Source organism: Lepisosteus oculatus, chromosome 1 (genome assembly GCF_040954835.1).
Source record: "Lepisosteus oculatus isolate fLepOcu1 chromosome 1, fLepOcu1.hap2, whole genome shotgun sequence".
Classification (NCBI taxonomy): Eukaryota; Metazoa; Chordata; class Actinopteri; order Semionotiformes; family Lepisosteidae; genus Lepisosteus; species Lepisosteus oculatus.
The window spans coordinates 25,824,326-25,844,781 of record NC_090696.1 but is presented as its reverse complement, the minus strand read 5'-3'; the positions used below and the strand labels follow the sequence as shown (position 1 = coordinate 25,844,781).

Here is a 20,456-nt window from a genome sequence, read left to right as displayed (position 1 = left end):
CCACAGTTAGTGATAACTAGCGTAGTCTAGCGATATTTCTAAGGTGAAAAAAAGATATTTTGACAGTATGCTGCACATGTGGGTCGAATGTTAAGACAGAATTGAATATAACCCCAAGGTTTTTCAATTTAGATTGAAGCTCAAGTACAGAACCATCTACAGATAGGGTTACAGGACTGGCTTTACGAAATTGATGGGGGGTGCCAATAAGCATGACTTCAGTCTTGTCGCAGTTAAGATGAAAGAAGTTTTGAGTCATACAAATTTTTATGTCAGAGATGCAATTAGATAGAATAGACTATAAACATTTCTATAGAACTGTGTTCCATGTAATTTACACAATCTTGCAAACATTTTTGGATTCTCTCAAAGAAATCACTGTTTGCAAAACTTGCTTTGTGAAATATTTCACAAACATGATATTTTTACTGGATAAGATAAAAAAACATTAGTATGTTTATGTGTGTGTGTTAAACAGTATTTTTTAGTATAGTATATTTGTCAGTAGCTTGCAAAACAGTCAGTATTATAAAAGTAACTCCTTATTGCATACAAAAAAAACATACACATGTACACTGAAATATACTTGCAAAGATACTGTAGCAGTTTTTTTTTCAGCAAGCATGAATGCAATATACTGTATATATAAAAAACAAGACCACAAAACAATTTTACCCATGGGACATTTTTCTTTTGCTGGTATTTTTATTGTAGTACTGCAAAATGAAACCAGTCGCTCACAAAGAGCAGGAAAAACAGAAAAGGAAGAAAATCAATACAGCAATATCAGCGGTGCACTTATCAGAGGGCTACTTCTTACAGAGGTCACTGCACAGCAACTTGATTTAAGTGGGGAATTCAATTCTAAAACATACTTTGTACCAGCCATGGCGGGTATCTGATTAAAGCCGAAACAGTTTGTGCATGGAACAGGCATTAAAAAGAGAGGAATAACAAATATAATAATAATAATTAGGTTTAAGAATTACATTTAATTCTACAGAGCATACTGAGACAGCCAAAATTAAAATGTAGCTGAAACAAAACTAATGATTTGACTGAAATACAGTAGCAGTACACAGATATAGTTTAAAATAAGTACCTGAGCAAAATAACTGTTTTATAAAATGATACGAATAGTTGCTTAATGTATTTTGCTTATTTAAGATTTCATATATTGCCATCTCATTGTATTGTTGGTTTAAAACAATTCAATAATATAACAAATTTAAGCAACACTTTAGAGCTACAGTACAAAAACAAACTTTTAATTTTCACAGTTGTAAATGCGGATAAATTGTTTTAAATCCTACTCAGTTTTAATACTTCATTATCATTTGAACAGTGTGCAGTTTGTTGACACTCTATCGTACAGTACCAGATTGCCATAAAAGTGTAGTACATTTTAAAGAAAATTTGAATTTGTTTCCAAACTTCAGCCAGTTCGATGTGGCTAGATGAAAATAATTAAGTCACTGCAATTACTGTCTGTGTGCCCTGGCAATATCATCCTATTCTGCAGGATACTGAAGCTTTGCCTTGCACAGCTTGTCTTCACAAGTGCCTATGCATTCAAAGTTTTTTAATAATTATTTTAGTTATGTATGTATGTTATATGTATAAATACTTATGTTTTTAATCTCTGATGCCAATAACAATGTACAATCTATCCTTTCTTATTTAATTTTATACCTATGACTGCACAACTTGCAGTGCATTATTTTTAGTTTATAAATATTTAAATTCTAAGAGAAAGAAATAAATATTTTTGAAGTGTGCACATTTACTTAAGCTAACAAAAAAGTCTAATCACTGTTGTTTCCAAAGCCAAAACATTCATTCAACCTGGAGTTACTTTCATGATACAGCTGAGAGAAAATGACTTATCTAGGAAAAAGAGAACCAGATGAGAAATGACACAAAAACAGATTCTAAACTCAACCAGAGGTGAAAGATGCTATTTTCTGGAGATTTCCTGTTGTGTTCATGTGTCTGTACTGCCTGCTTTGTCAATGTTTCAGATGACAGGCCCAGCCTCCATGTACAGTACGTGCAAAAAGCAAATTTCATAGTCAACAGCGAAAAAGCATTCAGCTAATCAATGATGCCACATTGTGCATGATGGTTCTGCATAAATCTGGAGCAAAAAAATGTCATTTCAATTCTCCTCTAATGATTATTGGTCAATGAACTGAACAGACTTGTATTTCATCTGTATGCCTGAGCCTTCGGCACAATGAAAGTTGTGTGCTGTTACACAACAAGAGAATGACACTCAAGACTGCTCACAATAACACTCTGTAGGGAGTGGTAACAGACTATTTTAGAGGTGAATTGGCTATTAGAAGCAAAAAGCTGCAACTCTACTAACGGCACATTTCCTCCAAAGGCTATGGTATCTTTTTAGTTCTTGTAAATTAAAAAGTACAAATTTCTCTAAAGGTGTTAGAGAGAACAGTTAATACATGAAAAACTCCCACACATGGGGTCTTGCAAAACTCACACAGATACTAAAAAAGAAGCAGATGCTTTAGGCATTAGATCACAACATATTTTTAGCATCTGACATTTTATATTAAAATGTGAGTTTTGCATATTGTACTGCATGATTTTTTCTGTTTTCTTAATTTAAAAAACATAACATCCTACAACATAACATAATATCCTTAGTAGTACATTTTTTCAAAAATGCACTACCTTAAATCTTAGAAAAACCAGACTTTGTGCTCCAAAGTGAAAGTCTCCTGTTAGATAAAAAGATTTCTTTCAATCAGACTTCCAGCTCTGTCTACAGTTATAGTGTTTGGCTGGTTTTGTGGACTGAACACACTGAACTTTACATACGGATGCACAGGCGCCTTGGTTATATTCCTGTCACCAGGAATATACAGTACATCCCCAGTGGGAACAGAATCAACAGACCTACACAGGAGAGGAATCTATTCACTGAAATTAGAAGAAAAGGCATGCATTCATACTGTATTCTTTGCAACTAAAGATGAATTTGTGTTAGTAAGAGAGTTGAGTTCTGGTGGACGAGCTGTAAAAGAAGCTGACAATCTGGAGACAAAGTCTTTTCAAGATATACAAACCATAATTTAAAGGGATATCATTTCTCATTATTTTTTAATAACATTAATAGTTCGCTGGGATTACTAACATGCTGCCAACCCCAGCCTGTATTTCAACAGGCGACACAGAACAGGAATTCCAAGGTCAAGTACGCCAAATAAATCACCTTGGTGAGTAATCTACACCTACAAATTTCACATTTTCTTCAATAATATTAAAGATAGAAGCAATTAATTTCTTGAAGGCAGGGAACACAAAAAAACATGCCTGTCCTCAAGGGAGATACTTAAACTCACCAATAGATTTTAATAGTCCAGTGTGGCCTTTGAGATGGATTTCTGACTAAACCAGAGTTATTCTAAAGGAAACGACCAATAAAGTCTTTGGAAGCACCTCCCAGGAATGGAGACAAGCAAAGAAAGGGTTGTGACCTTTCACAACAGAATAATAAAAGAAGCATTTCAAGTCTGCAGATACATTTGAGTTCTAGACTCAACTAGTTCACTGTCCTGCAGACAATGTCAGTTGGGCAACGGCTTTGGTCAAAGCCCAACTTTAAGGAAAATAAGCAGCATTTTCTGAAGGGATGTTCAATAAGCCCCCCTTGGAGCCTGTTTAAAGAACAGTCAAACATTTTTTCCAGGGGAGTCCTGCCAATCCAGTGCTACCCTCTCCTTTCTCTCTCAACTGAGGGAGCCTACCTCAAATTCGGCATGCTTGTGTATGTCCTCAGCCCTCTGTCTGCTCAGGATGAACTCTGCCTCATTGGCCACTCTCACCAGGTGATCTTTCATTGTGTGACTCAGCAACCTGCAAGAGAAATGAACAGTCAATTAACTAAAAAGGTATGGTATTTTTCTGATTATAGTTCCCAAAACTGGCCTTCTCATAACCGGTGCGAGATTGAGATTCTTTGACGTTTTCCCCCCCTTGTCGTACCTTTTTTTTGTAATTTTATTCTGGTGTTCATTTGACTGTTCCCATTAGAGAACAAATACAGTCTCAGATACTGGTTCAGATAAAGTAGCATGAACTATAAACTAAAGTACAAAGATGAGTCCAGGGGTTCCATCTTATGCATGTAACACAAAATATTCCTGGCATCATGCTATTTGATTGGTTATTGTTCTTACTTTTTTCTAAATTGTTCTCATCATTACATTTTTGAAAGCAACATGGCTGATTTACACAAACCAGAAGAAGGCAGTAAGAAAAGTAACATCTATTATGCAGACCACAAAAGAACTGCAAACTCCTGTAAGTGAAAGGCACAAAGAGACTGACGATTTCCCAATATTTCTTTATGGCCACTGATTTAACTAATTTAAGCTTTCCATTAATTCTTCCTCATGTTAGAAACTTTTTTTTCTTTCACTTGATTGCTCTTCCTTTTGAAAAGTATATATAACACGTATGTACAATGATCAATTACTTTTTTTTAACTGAAATGTCCCACTTCCTTGCAATACGGCTGTTTGTAGTTCGTATTTGTACTTCTTCTGTTTGTTGCACCTAACACTACAGACTTGTAGATTTCTATATGGAACACATTCAAAGAAAATACTTTAACATTTAACATTTCATCTAACACGTTCAATACATGATAATAAAAGGAATCTCCGACATCTAAAAAGAGGCTAAACCAACCAAGAAAAAAAATTGGCAGTGAGGAATTTAATAAACATGTCTACAATTGTCAAATTATGTTTGAAACATTTAAGAATGTGTGAAATTCAGGTATTGAACAGTAACTATTTTGGATAAATAACTAAAAGCTACTAAAATTATTGAAAAAAACAGATGACCTCGTACTAATCGCTTACAAGTCTGCAACACTAATTGATTTGTTAATGATATGTATCTGACACAGGAAGACCTCGGCTACTCCGCTACATGTGTGCGAAACCCCAGTGTTATCTGTACTAATGAAACATTAATCAAGGGCCAAATCCAGAACAGCCACTTTCCACCGGAGGTCAAGGCAGGTCAGGACCGTGCAAAGTGAAACAATAACAGGCCAGGTCTCTGCACTGTAACCTAACACTGGTGTTTCTCCTTGCTGGCACAGGGGAGCTGGGCGGGGAGCGGCTCAACCCCAGCTCCCCCCGGCCGCCGCTCCTGCCAGACCAGGCCATCAATAACGTCACTCCGCCTCCCCGCTATCCTGCATTTCACTTTCTTTCTCTAACCAGGGACAGGGATCCCGTTACAGTAAACATCACAAATCACGGTCATTTTAGAAACAAAACTACACTTCCCGACAAAAGACCACACATATCTGTGAAACATACAACGTGGTCATTTCAGAAATCTGAGTGTTATTTGGAGATTTAAAGATATAATCACACAAATCCAACATAAAAGCAATTTCCTTTGGATATTGAATTAGGACTGCGGTATTTTATCACCTCTGTAATTTCTTTATCAGTTAGTCGTCCTTAGAATCAAATTAGTCACACAAACATGCACATATATTTACATATACTCCTCCGCACCAATCAAGAGTTGTCCTATTTTGGGAATTGAAAGAAAGTCTAAAGATTTCCCGAGTGTCATGGGGAGTCAAGGATCATGGCCCTGTCACCTGCTCTGTCATTCTGTCAGTGTCCCCATGGAGCAGACAGGTATTGATGGAGCCTTGAACTCTGAGACTGGACTCCCAGATCTTCTTTCCAAAACTCATTGATTTTTATTCAATATGGGTAAAAACGTTTGGGGCCTTGGGCAACTTATAAATTCAGAGAGCACAGAATGATGAAAAGGTGACTACAGGAGGTCGAAATCCCAAATTATAATTACCTCCCCTCGTTGACAAGCTCAATAAAGGCCAGTCCAGCATTCTTTTGGATGGAGTTTTGCCATTCCTGTAAGAAAAAATAAAAATATTAAATTCAGGGTTCTCAGCACTTTGAGCGTCGTTACAATTGGATATGTAAAAAAGAAACATGCTACATTTCACAAACTGGAATTCAAATTAAATAAACAAACTAACGACCAGAAAATGTCATAAAGGGTTAGAAATATGTGCTGGGAATCTTGCTTGTTGTGTGTCAGCTACAACCCTTTAGATCCCCTTAAAAATACTAAAACAGCTTTGCAGAACAGACTTCAGACTTTTTTTTTAAAGTATATTTTTTTTAATAAGAACTGTTTTTGTTAGTGCTCTACATATTTTACAGTTGAGGACTTTTCAATTTATAAAATATTTGGAAAGTTAAATATTATTATTGTATATGGAATACATATACCATGGTTTATATTAAGGAAATTACTAAGTAAACACTTGTAATGAACACACTGGAGATTAAATCTTCAGATAAAATACTGATTATGAAGTCACAAGTAAGATGCATGTTTGCAGATGTTAAGATGGTAGTGGAGAACAAGGACGTATCGCTCATCAGCAATAACTGGAACTGGATTCCACATTGGTGAAGCACTGAATCACACACTAACTGCTACAATCATCACCAATTAGGCATGGAGCTACTGAGCAAATCAGATCCAGGACTCAAGCACATTTCACAGGGTCTTTATAACAAGTGTTCACTTTCAACTGGTAAAGATAGAAGTTGCCAGAAACAAAAGTGAAAAATGCATTTATCATGATGCAACTCAGTATTTCTGCAGTTCATTAACAATTATTGAAAAGGGTGTTAGTCTAAACAATTTAATAAACCACAGCTGAGAGCAGCCTAAAGTGAGTTTTAATAGTTGTGAAAAAGGAGGTTAATGGTCATCATATTTCATGATCAGTTCAATATTTCATCACTTTATGCACCAGCCATCAGAAGAATAATAAAACAATGTGATACTCAGGGCGTATGAAGTTCTAACCTCTCCTTTTCCCTGGGGCACTGGAGGAAAACACATTAAAAACCTCAAAGAGCACACCAATGCAACAAAATAGCCTTAACACATAATTTAGAACTCTGAAGGACAGCATTGCAAAGAAAAACCCACAGAGCCAATAATTTCAAATCTAAAATAATTTATAGTTAACTGAATATGATTTTCTCTTGTGATAAACAGCTACTAGATACAAGGCAGAAGACTTATTTTGTAAACCCACAGGTATTTAATACGTTTGGGGGGGGGGCATGGAAGCATGAAGTATAAAACAAAAATAAACAATTTTAAACTTTTGTTAACATCTCAAGTAGCCAGAAAAGTTCCACTGCATTTCCAGAAGTCTATAAATTCTGCTTGAACGGGAAATTGAGCCGATATGTTTAACTCTTCACTTATCATTATTTCAGCTGATCGGAAGCACGTGTTTATATACATTGAGCGCAGCTTTGATAAACAATGATCGCCTTAGGATGTTTGAGAAAGGGAAGCGTTACAATGGCAAGAGGAGAGGAGTGGTTCTGGGTAGTAGCTGGAGTTCACTCAACTCTGTATGTATATATATCCAGTCAAACTGCTTCCACTTGTAAAAAACAAATGACCAGCAAGACCAGAAACTACATCAAGCTACCCCACCATTTGGAAGCTATTTTCACTAAGCACCGTCCTATAATTCAGTATACATATACACACAGAAATACACAATGCCTACATATATACAAACTATGTGGTTGAAATTACTGTGCTGCCTGGAAGCCTTCCAAAAATGAAGTGGTAACTATAGGCTCCTAAAAACCAATGGCTCATGTATTTAATTCCCACTTGAAAAAATTAAACAGTGGATAGGTTTTTCTTGGAATTTTACTTCAATGACTCCCATGAAACTATTGGCCCTTGTAATGGAGTGTACACTTCCTCTCAATTAGAAGACTGAAGACATCTTTCAGAACTCAACCTGAAGCAAGATGGGCAGGAAACCCTGGGATACACCTGCAGCTGACAGGCTGAGCAATCAGCTGCTGGCTCTTTGCAAGCATGGAAAAACAGTAGATTTAAAAAATGAAGTGATATTAAAATCTTTTTCACGTCAATCTCTTTTATGAGATTGGTATATACAGATGCATATACATATTTCAAGAGTCATTATAATGATATTAAATATAACAAAAACATTAAACAGTATAACTAAAACATACACTGAGTTCAGGCTTTTACAAAGAGATTATGTGAGAAAGTCTTGTAAACAATTATCTAAAGGGCCCAATTTTACGTTTGTTGAAATATTTTGATTTACTGAACCAAATTGTAAATGGCATTGTTATGACTAGGGTTCTCGTATATGAAGATTGAAATTATATCCACACACCATAAAACCAACTTCACCTCAGATGTATTCAAATTGGCTTTACTGCAATTAACCACGTTTTGTATCTGAATCTGTAGGCATAAGAACAGATGCCAGTTTCAAACATAAGTTTTTTTTCAAAGAAATTAACTTTTGATTGATGGGCTTTAATTATGAGGCCCTTCTGATGAGCATGTAGATATGTCACCTCAACTATTTGCCCAGTCTTGTCTGCGTAAACACTTGGAGGAAGCAGGGGTCATAAACATAGTTTGTTCTAAACTAAAAAAAAAATAGAAAGTTAATCTTCTTGTGACAATGAAGCCCGTCTTTTAGAAAAAAGTACTTTATTTGACAAAGCAATTATGATAAGCTTTGATCTTTTGTATCTAAACATCATCAAAAAACGTTCCACCCTCCAATATTAACAAACTGTCAAATTGCAAGTATCTTCCATATCGGAATAATTGGAACAGGCCAGGAAAGAAAGTTCTAAGGTAAATGGGATATTAGTTAAGCATTAAAACTGCAGTCAAAATAAAAAAAAAACTCAAGTTATAATGATGGTTTCTTTTTTATTTAGTATCACACAAGCCACAGATTTTCAACCATTTAAAAAAGAGTATTGAAACAGTTTAGAATCGTTAAACTTAAAAAAAAAAACAAGCTGAAGTTTTCATATTTTTGCACTCAATATTACTGATTCCAATTAGAGCAGAATGAGCTGTCATTGGGGTTATTTGTCAAAACCTTTTAATAAGAGAAACGGTACTCATATTGGAAATTGCTCAACAAATTTGTTGAAAAAAATGAAATATGTATGACTTGTTTAATAAAAGAGAAAATGGGGAGCAGGGCACTTAGAACCTCCAGCAAAGTTGCAAAATAATTCTTAAAAAGCTGGTTAGATTCTGTTATATTTGCAGGCTTAATGATACCTGACAGAATTTACAATACACAAGGCCTTTAAATATCCTCCCCCTTAGGTGAAAAAACAAACCGTTAGTTCTGACCTTTCACCTTGTGTCTGATATCGCAAAGGATCCTCATCTCAGCCTCTTCAGACCCAATCTCACAGCCCTGGTGATCTTTCACCCTCCCCTTTGATCTAACTGAGCAGAGAGTGAGCTAGATCGAAACTGTGCCATAAAACACCAATTATACTCCCCAGAAAAGGATATCAAGAAGAAAATTACAAAGCACCTGCCTGTAGAAGGTGAAAATAGAATTAATCACGATATTAGCAACTACAAAAATGTCCCAGACAACATCCTATCAAAGGAACTTCACTGCTTATTGTTCTGCACTTTTAAAAAGACATTTTAATTAGGAATGCTTTGACTTTTCATGTCTGCTATTTTCTCATTTCCAAGGTTATCCAGGGCCTATTATAAAAATTAACCATACATATGAACCTGGATAGACAAAGGACATGTTTTCTGCTTTTTTTTTTGTGGGCTCCCTTAAGCAAAAATAAAACACTGCCAATAGGTCCAGATTCTTGCTTAATAAGTCTTCCTACCACAAATCATCATTTTGTCAAGCGAACCACTGTAACCCCATTTTGCAGCGGCACTCAAGATCTGGGAAGTCTTTTCTTAATCAAACAGAGGTGCTTGAGTTTGACTGGGGTGATAAAAATATTCCCTGTCCTACAAGGCTAGGAGACCACAACAGATGACTGTCATTAAAACCTTCTTACAAGCTATATGCATGGGTGCTGCGTAAATGCATCCTATTAGTTCGTGGTCAGTGTGTTTGGCAACTCCAGCACCGAGACAAATGACAGTGGTGCCCTAAAAGGCTTGACAGGAAACCCACAGGGAACGTCCACAGCTTGGCAAGAAGAAGTGAGGATCTGTTCAGAGCCGATAGCTCCAGGGGAAAGACCGTTTCCCACCATGAAGCTGAATTATTTTCATGTTAACTTTAAAATTAACAATCAAACTAAACCAAGCAGGAGCAATTCTACGTTTTTTTTTTTTTGGGAGGGGGGATAAAAACAGCCATCTCATTTGCTGGAACAAATTGAATCAATGTTGGCAAACCAATACATGACCTGCCTTTTCTTTCATCTTGCTGAAGTGGAGATGGATAGAGTTGTATTCAAATACTAATTATGTCACACTGCGTTATGCTATTTTCTGCATGAAGCCTATATTTACTTTCAGAATAAATATCCTGACACTTTGCAATTCACAAAATACAGAAGTATAAAGTTGCAGTACCTTTCACGATTTTTCACAATTTCATCAAACAAAAAAAGGTACGTTTAGAGGCTTTCCTTCATCCTTCAATCAGTAAAGGACAGTAGTTTTACAGAACCGGATGCCCCTTCTCAGCCAGGAGCTGACTGGACTCTTGTTTAGTCTCATGTTGATTAGGTCTGCAGCACCTTTAGTGAACATTATATGGATACTGATTACAACCACTTTGATCTGGTTTGATGCACAAGGAGAAATAAAGTTTCAGACAGGGGAGACCTTAATATTAGAAAATGCAGGTTCACTTAAATCAAACACTGCTAAGTATGTAAATTGGAACAGTTGTGTTTTATTTAGCCTTGGCGTATCTCTATAGTATATTTGCAAAATATAATCTACTATTTTTGATGGATGGGAAACAGTTTAGTTTCTGGAAGCTTTCAAATTGATGGTTTTCTTTACAAAACATAACACAAGAAAATAAAAGATTAGAATTCCCTTCCACTAGCAAGTCCTGCAGCAAATTTAAATTTGAAAGTCAAATGAAACTGGAAAACTGGAAATTCATTAGATAATCAATGGAAGGAAAAGGGTAAACAAAAATACAGTAATTACCATTTTTGAGATTATATTAATACAATAATTAAATTAATTATTACTGTTACATTTTGTAATACATACAAAATCTAAATGAAGAAAGAAAACACTTACTGTATTATGCAGTTTATTGAGGGCTAACTTAACATCCTATTTAAACTTAATATCCTATTTACCTCTTCAATATGCAGCTACTTTAACTTAGACCTTTTGTGGATAGTCATGTTTTAACTAACGGAAAATGTGAAAATAAGTGTTTGTTTTTTTATTATTTTCTGTTTCATTTTAAATTAGGAACTGCCCTAATCCTTTTGGGTTCCTATGTCTCAGAGCCAGAGAGGATCACACAACAAACCAGAACCACAGAAGTTCAAGTCTATATGGCACACTGAACTTCCAGAATATGTCAAATTTCAGTAAAAACCATTGACCTTTAAGAACTCCTGAATATTTTATGATATACAAAGCATACTTAACTAAGCTATAGCATAAAACCCTACATGCTTGAATCATATTCCTCTTTACACTGTCTTGTCTGTACTAAGATCCAAGTAATTTTCTTTTTGTTTACATTCATCAGGATTCTGGATTCCCTAGTATTTTAAAACTAATATCCAGTTTCTGAACAATATATAATGCACCATGAAAAATTTCTCAGAAACCTTTGTTTTGTCGAACATGAAAAACAGACAATTGAAATATTAGAAGTATGTTAACAATTGAAATCGCAGAACTATAGCCCTACTATCAAAACTGAGTTTTGCCTCTTTCCTCAGAAAAGAAAGCTTTGGAGAGCTTTGTCTCTTGAAATGGAGATCAAACATTAAAATCAACAAATTAAACAACAAAAAATAACCTTTACAAAGCACATGCTTGACTTTCACCAAATCCTTTCAGGGTCTCAACTGAAATAAGTGAACTAACAGAACTGACTAACCTGACCTTCAAACCGATAGCATTTCCGCCATATGATACACATGAAACATTCATTTATTTTTATATTTCGAAACTATTCATTTTGACTAATTTTCTAAGTTCCTTTTTATTCGTCCGCGAGCCCCTGTGTCTACATTGCACATTCACAAGTTTGCATTAAGTATATATAGACTATTCAACAAAACAATTCTCAGCTTAACCAGACATTCTATTCAGGAAGCTGGTCGATATACAGTCTTTAACCTTACATTTCCAAACCATTACATATAGAACCTGAAAAATAAATTTGCCATTTCTGCAATTTTTAAATACTGTTATATATTTTAATGTTTACATCTTCTCCATAGTGCAGATATTTAGCAGAAGCATATTCAAAAGTATTTTGTTTTTCAAATGACTGAAGTTGCCAGTCTTTATTCTCTCTTCATATCACAATGACATCCGACAGCACTGTTAGGTATGTAGTAATTGTTGATATTATTCGCACGGCACCTAACTAAGTCACGACTTGCGCTGGTTGAGATGCTATCTTGTCAAAAGAAAATAAGCATTTTGAAGAAATGTTCCCCTAGTGCGTCAAAAAAGTAATTCCTATATACATAAATATAATAAAGAGAACAAATATTTATTTTCCTACATCCTTGTAGAATTAAGATAAAAATATAAAACACAAATGAGATGTCTAATCGCCCAAGGCACTTAAAACTTAAAAAAAACTATATGACTATTTAGAATTCCTCCATCTCCTCAAATAATTATTCATTGTAAATCTCCGATTCCCAAAATGTGCACTGTGGCTGAACTATGAATTTCTCTGGATACTTGAAATCATTATAGAAACATCAATCTGTTGTTGAAGTAAACCTCTTAGCATTTAGATATTTTTTTACTACTTCTGAAAGAAACATGAGTACAGTATATATAAATTGCATTATAAATGATATACGCAGCTCACAAGCAATGCACAAAAGTGTGATGGCAAGAAACAATTTTAATTTAGTGTATTAAATATTATATTTGTTGACAGTGTTTTAGAGTTTAACATGAGCCTGTCTTAGCTCTCAAAAAATATGAAAAAAATAGTATTTATTAAGTGTATTATTCCCAGGAACTAAAACAGAACATGTTTTGCCCACCAGACGTTTTTTTAGGGGAATCATAGCTTTGTCTTTGTATAAATAACAGAAATTCTGACCATTCTTATTCTCCATCCAAAGTCATGCAGCCAAACTGTAAAACAGTTGGGTGCCAAATTTAAACATACTTTATTTTAGGAGTTCTCTGCCCTCCTAGGCCTACTTCCTGTCAGGAAGAGCTCCATTTCACCGCATAGCTCTGATCAGCAGGGAGCTTGGAGAATTAAGTACCAGTTGATATTACTTTGTTTTTGATTTCTCACACTGGAGAATATTGCTCAAAGAATTTACTGTGAAATCAGCATGATGTTATCCTTCAGACTAGACAATCGAGACACAGTGTAGCTCTGTATGTGCCCCATTCCTTTGAAATAAAAGAGAAAATCCACTTACATTGCACTGATCTTGAACCTTGTATGTGTGTTTTTCTAAACTGCAGGGTGTCATTCTGGCTGTGTAGAAGACGAGAAACTATTCGACCTGAATTACAGTACATTCCTCACTCCATAAAGTTACTTAGCTCCTTCTTTTCGCCAGAAGATGTCTGGTTTCTGCACACTGCTCTCTCACCAAGAAATTTGAAACAATATAAAAGAAATGCTGTTCCAAAATTACATATTTTATTGACAGATAGTTTCATGAACAGAGAGTTAGCTTTGTCTATAACGGGACTCCCCTGAGCCTGTTGCGTTAGTTTTTATTTTTTTCATCCTTAAAGGTTTAATAACAAGAAAACTGATTACTAAATAACTATTTTATACTTCCAACAAAAATAAACACGTACTTTGCATTATTCAGACTAATGTACCTAAATAAATGAAGCAATAATACACTGAAAAGCACAGATAATATAGAAAACAAGAAAGGAAGGTCCATTAGTTCATCTCCAATGGTCTTGCTTGCTTTGAACATAGTCCAAAACCCTCTTAAGCTAAGCGCAAAGATTTTGGGAGAGGTTTTATGAGTGTAATTACAAATGATACATCCATTTCTGTTCAAATATTCCAAAGGCTATAGGAACAGCAACAGGACACCGACACTACTGACCTGTGAATAACAAAAAGTAGGCGCATCAAACTAAAAAAGTGAAAAAAAGAAACAAAAAGCAAGTGGTGTTCATCTGTTAGACATAAACATCACAAAGGATTTCTCACTGTCAGACCTTAGTATTTCTAACTCTGAAGTACTGACTCTAAAGGTGCAGTAACTGAATGCTTGCTGTTAATGGTAGGTTAAACTCTGTGCCCTTACTACTCTCTATTTTTGGCCTAGAGGTCAAGGGGCAAGAAAAGCCAAGTACTTTGGGAAGTCAGTCTTCTCTATCCCTTCAGTAGAAAACGTAACCATCTGTTAAACAGGTTAACTCTAGCTTCAACCAAACCCCAAGTGCAGATTCGGTGATATGCTGAACCGCACGCTGAATCTCTTCAAACACTTCAATGCTAGAGGCATTCACTTCTCAAAGCTATGTGAAATGTTTCTCAATATGCATTATTCATGCACAAGAATTCTCTAGCATATTTCTCTTCGAAAAGCAACTGCAAGCTTGAAAACCTAATGAAACAGTACAGAGGTTAAAAGTGATGCCTTGCACTAAAACTGAACTCTGAGATTTAATTCAAAATGAACACAAGCTGAAAAGGTATGGATCCAAAAGAAGACTTGTCCCACTGAGTATGAGTTGGTTATAGTACAATTCTAAGAAAAGGAAAAAGGCTTCAGTCCATCTTGCTCTTGTGGAAGTTAAGTATCTAAGTAAATCTAAAATTGTGTCCAGTCATTTCTTAAAATAACTTAACGTCTGTGCCTCAACCACTGGGCTGGGAGGCCTATAACAGAGACCCTTTGTGTAGAGAAGCATTTCCATCTTAAATTAACTCTTGGTTATTTTCCAGTTGTGACTGTTCTTCTCCCACTTCTGAGAGTGACCTACTGTAGTCCCCTGAGTAGACCCTATCCATACTCCTTTACGGTGTTTTATACTGATAGATGAAATCTCCCCTCAATCTGCTGTGTTCTAGACTGAAGAGATTTAGCTAATTTAACCTGTGTATGAAAATCCCCCGAGACCAGGAACAGATCTGGTTCTTCTTCTTTGAACTCCAAGGATGTAATAATATGCTTTTTGTGGTTTGGCAAGCAGAGCAGGGACACTGTTTTTACCAGTGAGGCCTTACCAATGCATAGTAAAACTTGAGCATAACTTCCATGGATTTAAGTTTCACTTTTGGCTTTATTCCTGTAATGCATTGCTTTTTGAAGTTCATAACACATGCAATATGTATAGTGTACTGTATGTTCCCACTTCCTGTAAAGCACTTAACGTAAGCACTTTAAATTTATTTTGCTAAGATTCTGCAGAAAACCATGATTTTATTTTATAATGTTTCCGATTGCCTTTTCTCCCATTTTTTCCAAAACATTTGCATATTTAGCTAATTTGGTATCTATACCAGAACCTTTGCAAAGCTAACACAGATCAGGAAGAGAGCAAGCCTATAACATTTCCCTGTGGTTCACCACAACAGGTGAACTATATCAACCACATACATGTAAATGTATGTATTCACCATCAGGACATTTGTGTGCAAAACTGTGTGAAGTGGCCTTGGTATTTATCAGTTTAGATCATGGTTGACGGCTATACAAATAGGCAGAGGATTGTAAAAGCATGGCCAAATATAGGAATGAAATCAACAGAACTGAAAGGCTCGTATTAGGAGACTGTATATAAAAATGTCCACCATCAAGATTCTCTTTCTCAACCTCAGTTCACAAAAGCAGCATCCATAGTGCAATAAGCACCACAAGCTAGACTTCCAGCTGTTCAGTCTTTCTCCTTGAAAGTCTAGGCTCCGAGATTAAACTTAAATTTAGAAAGAAGGCTTGCAATCTTAATTGTTTTTCTTGAAAAAAACATTTAATTTTTGAAGTATCCACTAGACTAAAGTAATTTTGCTCTATTTTGCATTTAATTGGTATGGGGAGGAATTTTTTTGTATAATAATGCTTCCATCTCTCCTTATAATGATTTTTTTCTCCTTTGGACACTACTAGAATCTATTTGTAATCATTAGACATTGGTGGTACAGACACTTACTGATGACTGTCTCTTAAATTTACACCTGTTGCTTTACTCTGAAACCATGCTGTGCTTAAAACAAAGATGGCCCATGACAATGTTTTCTTCAGCTATAGACAGAAGCAGTTTTGGAAATTTGCTTCCTAGGTAAATTCAGGAGCTCATTTTTAATTTTAGATTTATTTACAGTGCAGTCCGTAAGTATTTGGACAGTGACACGATATTTCTTGTTTTGGCTCTGTATTTTAAATGAAACAACGACTATGAGGTGACAGTGCAGAATGTCAGCTTAAATTTGAGGGTATTAATGTCTATATTGGATGAACCATACAGGAATCACAACCTTTTTATACATAGTCCTCCCATTTTAGGGGATCAAAAGTAATTGGACAATTGGCTGCTCGGTTGTTTCTTGGCCAGCTCTGTGTTATTGAATCATTAGTTCATGCACAAAAGAGCTAACGGAAGATCTAGAGTTGATTCTAGATGTGGCATTTGCACCTGGAGTCTGCTGCTGTTGTCTCTCAACATGAGGACAAAAGAAGTGTTAATGCCAGTAAAGCGGGCCATCATGAGGCTAAAAAATCAGAATAAATCAATCAGAGACATTGCCAAAACATTAGGTGTGTCAAAATCAACTGTTTTGTACATCGTTAAAAAGCAAGAATGCACTGGTGAGCTTAGCAATAGCAAAAGACCTGGAAGACCACAGAAGACTATGGTAGTGGACCGAAGAACAATTTCAATCGTGAAGAAAAAACTCCTTTCGACTGTTGAACAGCAAGAACCAAGTTGATCTGTTGAACAGATCAGGAACACTCTCCAGGATGTAGGTATACAGTAGATGTGTCAAAGACTACCATAAAGAGAAGAACACATCAGTATAATCTCAGAGGGTGCCCCACAAGATGCAAAACACTGGTAAGAAAGGCCACAGAAAGGCTTTTGCTAAAAAGTACATAAAAAAAGAGTTCAGGGACAAAGCCTTATGGACAGATGAGATGAAGATTAACCTGTACCAGAGTGATGGAAAGAGGAAAGTATGAAACTGCTCATGATCCAAAGCATACCACCTCACCTGTGAAACATGGTGGAGGTACTGTCATGGCTTGGGCATGTACAGTATGTTTGCCAGTGGAAGTAGCTCACTTGTCTTTACTGATGATGTAAACATGCAGTCACCAGCAGCAGGATGAATTCTGAAGTGTACAGAAGTATCTTATCTGCCCAGATCCAACCAACTGCTTTAAAACTCATTGGATGGCGCTTCACCTTGCAGCAGGACAATGACCCCAAACATACTGCTAAAGCAACTTTGGATTTTTGCAGGGCCAAAAAGTGGAATGTTTTTGACTGACCAAGTCAATCACCCGACCTGAATCCCATTGAGCATGCATTTCACTTACTGAAGACTGAAAGCAAAAAGCCCCTGAAACAAGCAGGAACTGAAAATAGCAGAATTACAGGCCTGGTAGGGCATCACCAGGAAAGATACCCAATGTCTGGTGATGTCTATGAGTCACAGACATCAGGCAGTCATGAACTGCAAAGGATTTGCAAACCTGCCAAATTTTATTTAAGATTATGTTAATGAGTCCAATGACTTTTGGTCCCATGAAATGCGGGGACTATGTATAAAAAGGGCTGTGATTCCTATATGGTTCACTCAATATCGTCGTAAATACCCTCGAATTAAAGCTGACATTCTGCACTTTAACCTCATAGTCATTGTTTTCAAATCAAACGTGCTGGAGTAGAGCCAAAACAAGAAAGAATTGTGTCATTGTCCAAATACTTATGGATGGCATTGTACATCCCCCATTTATTGCAAATGGTGTCTAAGCTTGACGTGTCTAGAGGAGCTGCCAACTTGCAATAAATATACTGAAATAATCACAAATGCAATATATATATAAGCTACATGTTAGAAATCTAAACAGAAAACTAAATTACCTAAGAAAGGAAAGCATAATTTCAAATAAAAGAAAACCCTTCATCCAGCCAATTTTGGGCCACATGACATAAATTTCCCAAATATGTGCCCTTAATTTAAATTTAAGCATCGATAGATTGCCTCGTTCTGTTTTAGGGATACTATTTCCTTCATTAAATAAACTGATTAAAAATGTTCCGCCCTTATAATGTATGGTGATGATGAAATTCTGAAGTTTACCTTAAATTAAAACAGGAAAAAGAAGCATTAGATTCTGCCTAAATATTTAACACAAGGCACTATTGACTCTGTCTTTCTTAAATGGCCCTGTTAAATCAGATCTATTTTTAATTAAGGCAGCTTGGATGATACTACTTTCAAGCTTTTTTGTCCTATACACTGGAAGCATTTCTGATAAATGGGAAAAGAATAGATGACCTGGCAGAAGGCTCAGACAATAACATGTGATTTACAGGACACAAATGCAGCTACTATAAGATTTATCTGACAGCACTTTCAGATAGTGGACTGGTGAGTATCCGATGAAATGATTTCTAGTCTGGAAATTCTACTACTGAGTAGCCACACACATTATTTATTTATTAGATGTTTTGGGTTGAAACCTTTTTTTTTAAATGATGTACTTCAGAATGCAAGGCTATAAATTTAGCTTTAAACCCAGACTTGAGGTGGTGTTATTGGAAAAAATGTCAGAATGAATTAAGGCAAGCCAAAAAAGCAGCTTTTATAAAGTGGCCTTGGTAAGTAGCCAATGCTAAGTTGATGTCTTTCAAAAATGATATTCATGTCTAATAGACAAGTGCACTTTTAAGGCAGCGTCATTTAGATCTACCTGCAAAAGATGCCTGTCTAAACATTTAGCTTTGTGACAGAGATAAGCTTCAGCTTTATTTCTTCAAATATTACAGTAAAATTAATGCTTGTTGATTTTTTAACACTATCTCAAAAATACTAATACAAAAAGTTAAATATTTTAAGGGTACCGATAAGTGAAAAAATATCATTATTATTACAAGGCAGTAATAGTTCAAACTTAAAATCAGGATATCATACATTTTGTATATTGGAAGAGACTGTTGCTAGAAAGCAGAGAAGGTCTTCTCCTGATCACCAAACTAATAAAAACAATCAATGACTGGCTCATGCAGTATTCCATAAAGAATTAAACTATATAATATGCTCATGAAGTGTTGACAACTCTTTCACTTGATCATCAATGAGCTGGTTTTGCATTTTGACTTGCAGTACAGAAGTCTTGCAGATCTGATGGGGTTTATAAAGCAGAACATTTGTGAATCTGTATTTCTTCAGTGATTAAAAAAAAAACATATCAGTCACGTGACTAAAAATATGAAGCACTACACCTTAGGCTGAGAGAAAGGCTTATAATGCCATTGTCAGCATAAATGCCACAGTCATGTTCAATGGGAAAGACATCAGAGGAACCTGAGCTGTTACTTTGATTGTTGACCTGTGCTGAGCTTCAGTCGCATCCAAGTGAAGATATCACAAATTTACCATTCTTAGAAGTTGCCAGAACTAGATGGCCAGTTAATTCAATAGGATTTTTTGCAGAGTTATACACGTGTACAAATGTAAACAAGTGTGAGATTACTTACCATTTATACTGAGTTAGATAAGATGGCACCGTAAAACTACAAATTGCAGTGCTTGTGAATATTTGAGATTTCCCTTAGCCAGAGTGATGCATATGCATTCAGGTAACACAACCTTTATTAGACTGTTTTTCCTGAATTCTAGAGCACATTATAGACCAATCCTGCCCCTGGAGGGCCAGTGTGTCTGCAGGTTTTCAGGGTCTTTAATAAGGATTTCAGGATGTACACATGCAAAAGGAAGGCAAGACATGGCAGACCCCCGCATCATATATCACAATGAACACTACCTTCACCTTTTTTCCCCACCAAACAACTCTGATGAGCGTCAATTTTCATTTCATTGGATCACAAGACTTGTCTTGCGGGTGTAGTATGGCAAACTGGAGTCATCTCTGTTGCTGAGTCTCCTATAACAGATGAGCCATGCTTGCCACATTCAAGCAGACAAAGCCAAATGTAAGTTTTCTACACTTCATATCCTGAAGATGTCAGTACGCATTGGAGATCTCCAGCTGTTGCCTCCTATTCAAGATTGCCTCCTGAACCACTTATCAAACAGCATGTGACGGCAAGATACACTTGCACTTTCAGCCTGGCCAGATTGTCACTATACCAGAAGTCTTACATTTCTTAATAATGAACAACTACAGTAGAAAGTTATA

At 35.9% G+C, this 20,456-nt stretch overlaps 1 protein-coding gene across 8 annotated transcripts in view; it reads right to left on the bottom strand.

Moving 5' to 3' along the window:
- Nucleotides 1–20,456, bottom strand: part of lrba (LPS-responsive vesicle trafficking, beach and anchor containing) — a 283,633-nt gene that overhangs the window by 165,166 nt on the left and 98,011 nt on the right. For all 8 annotated transcript variants that reach the window (XM_015344622.2, XM_069188464.1, XM_015344620.2 and 5 more), the window contains exons 34-35: nt 5,872–5,936; nt 3,774–3,882 (exon numbers count right to left, since the gene is read on the bottom strand). In XM_015344622.2, the coding sequence (XP_015200108.2) occupies nt 3,774–3,882; nt 5,872–5,936 (174 nt within the window). The remainder of the gene's footprint in view (nt 1–3,773; nt 3,883–5,871; nt 5,937–20,456) is intronic.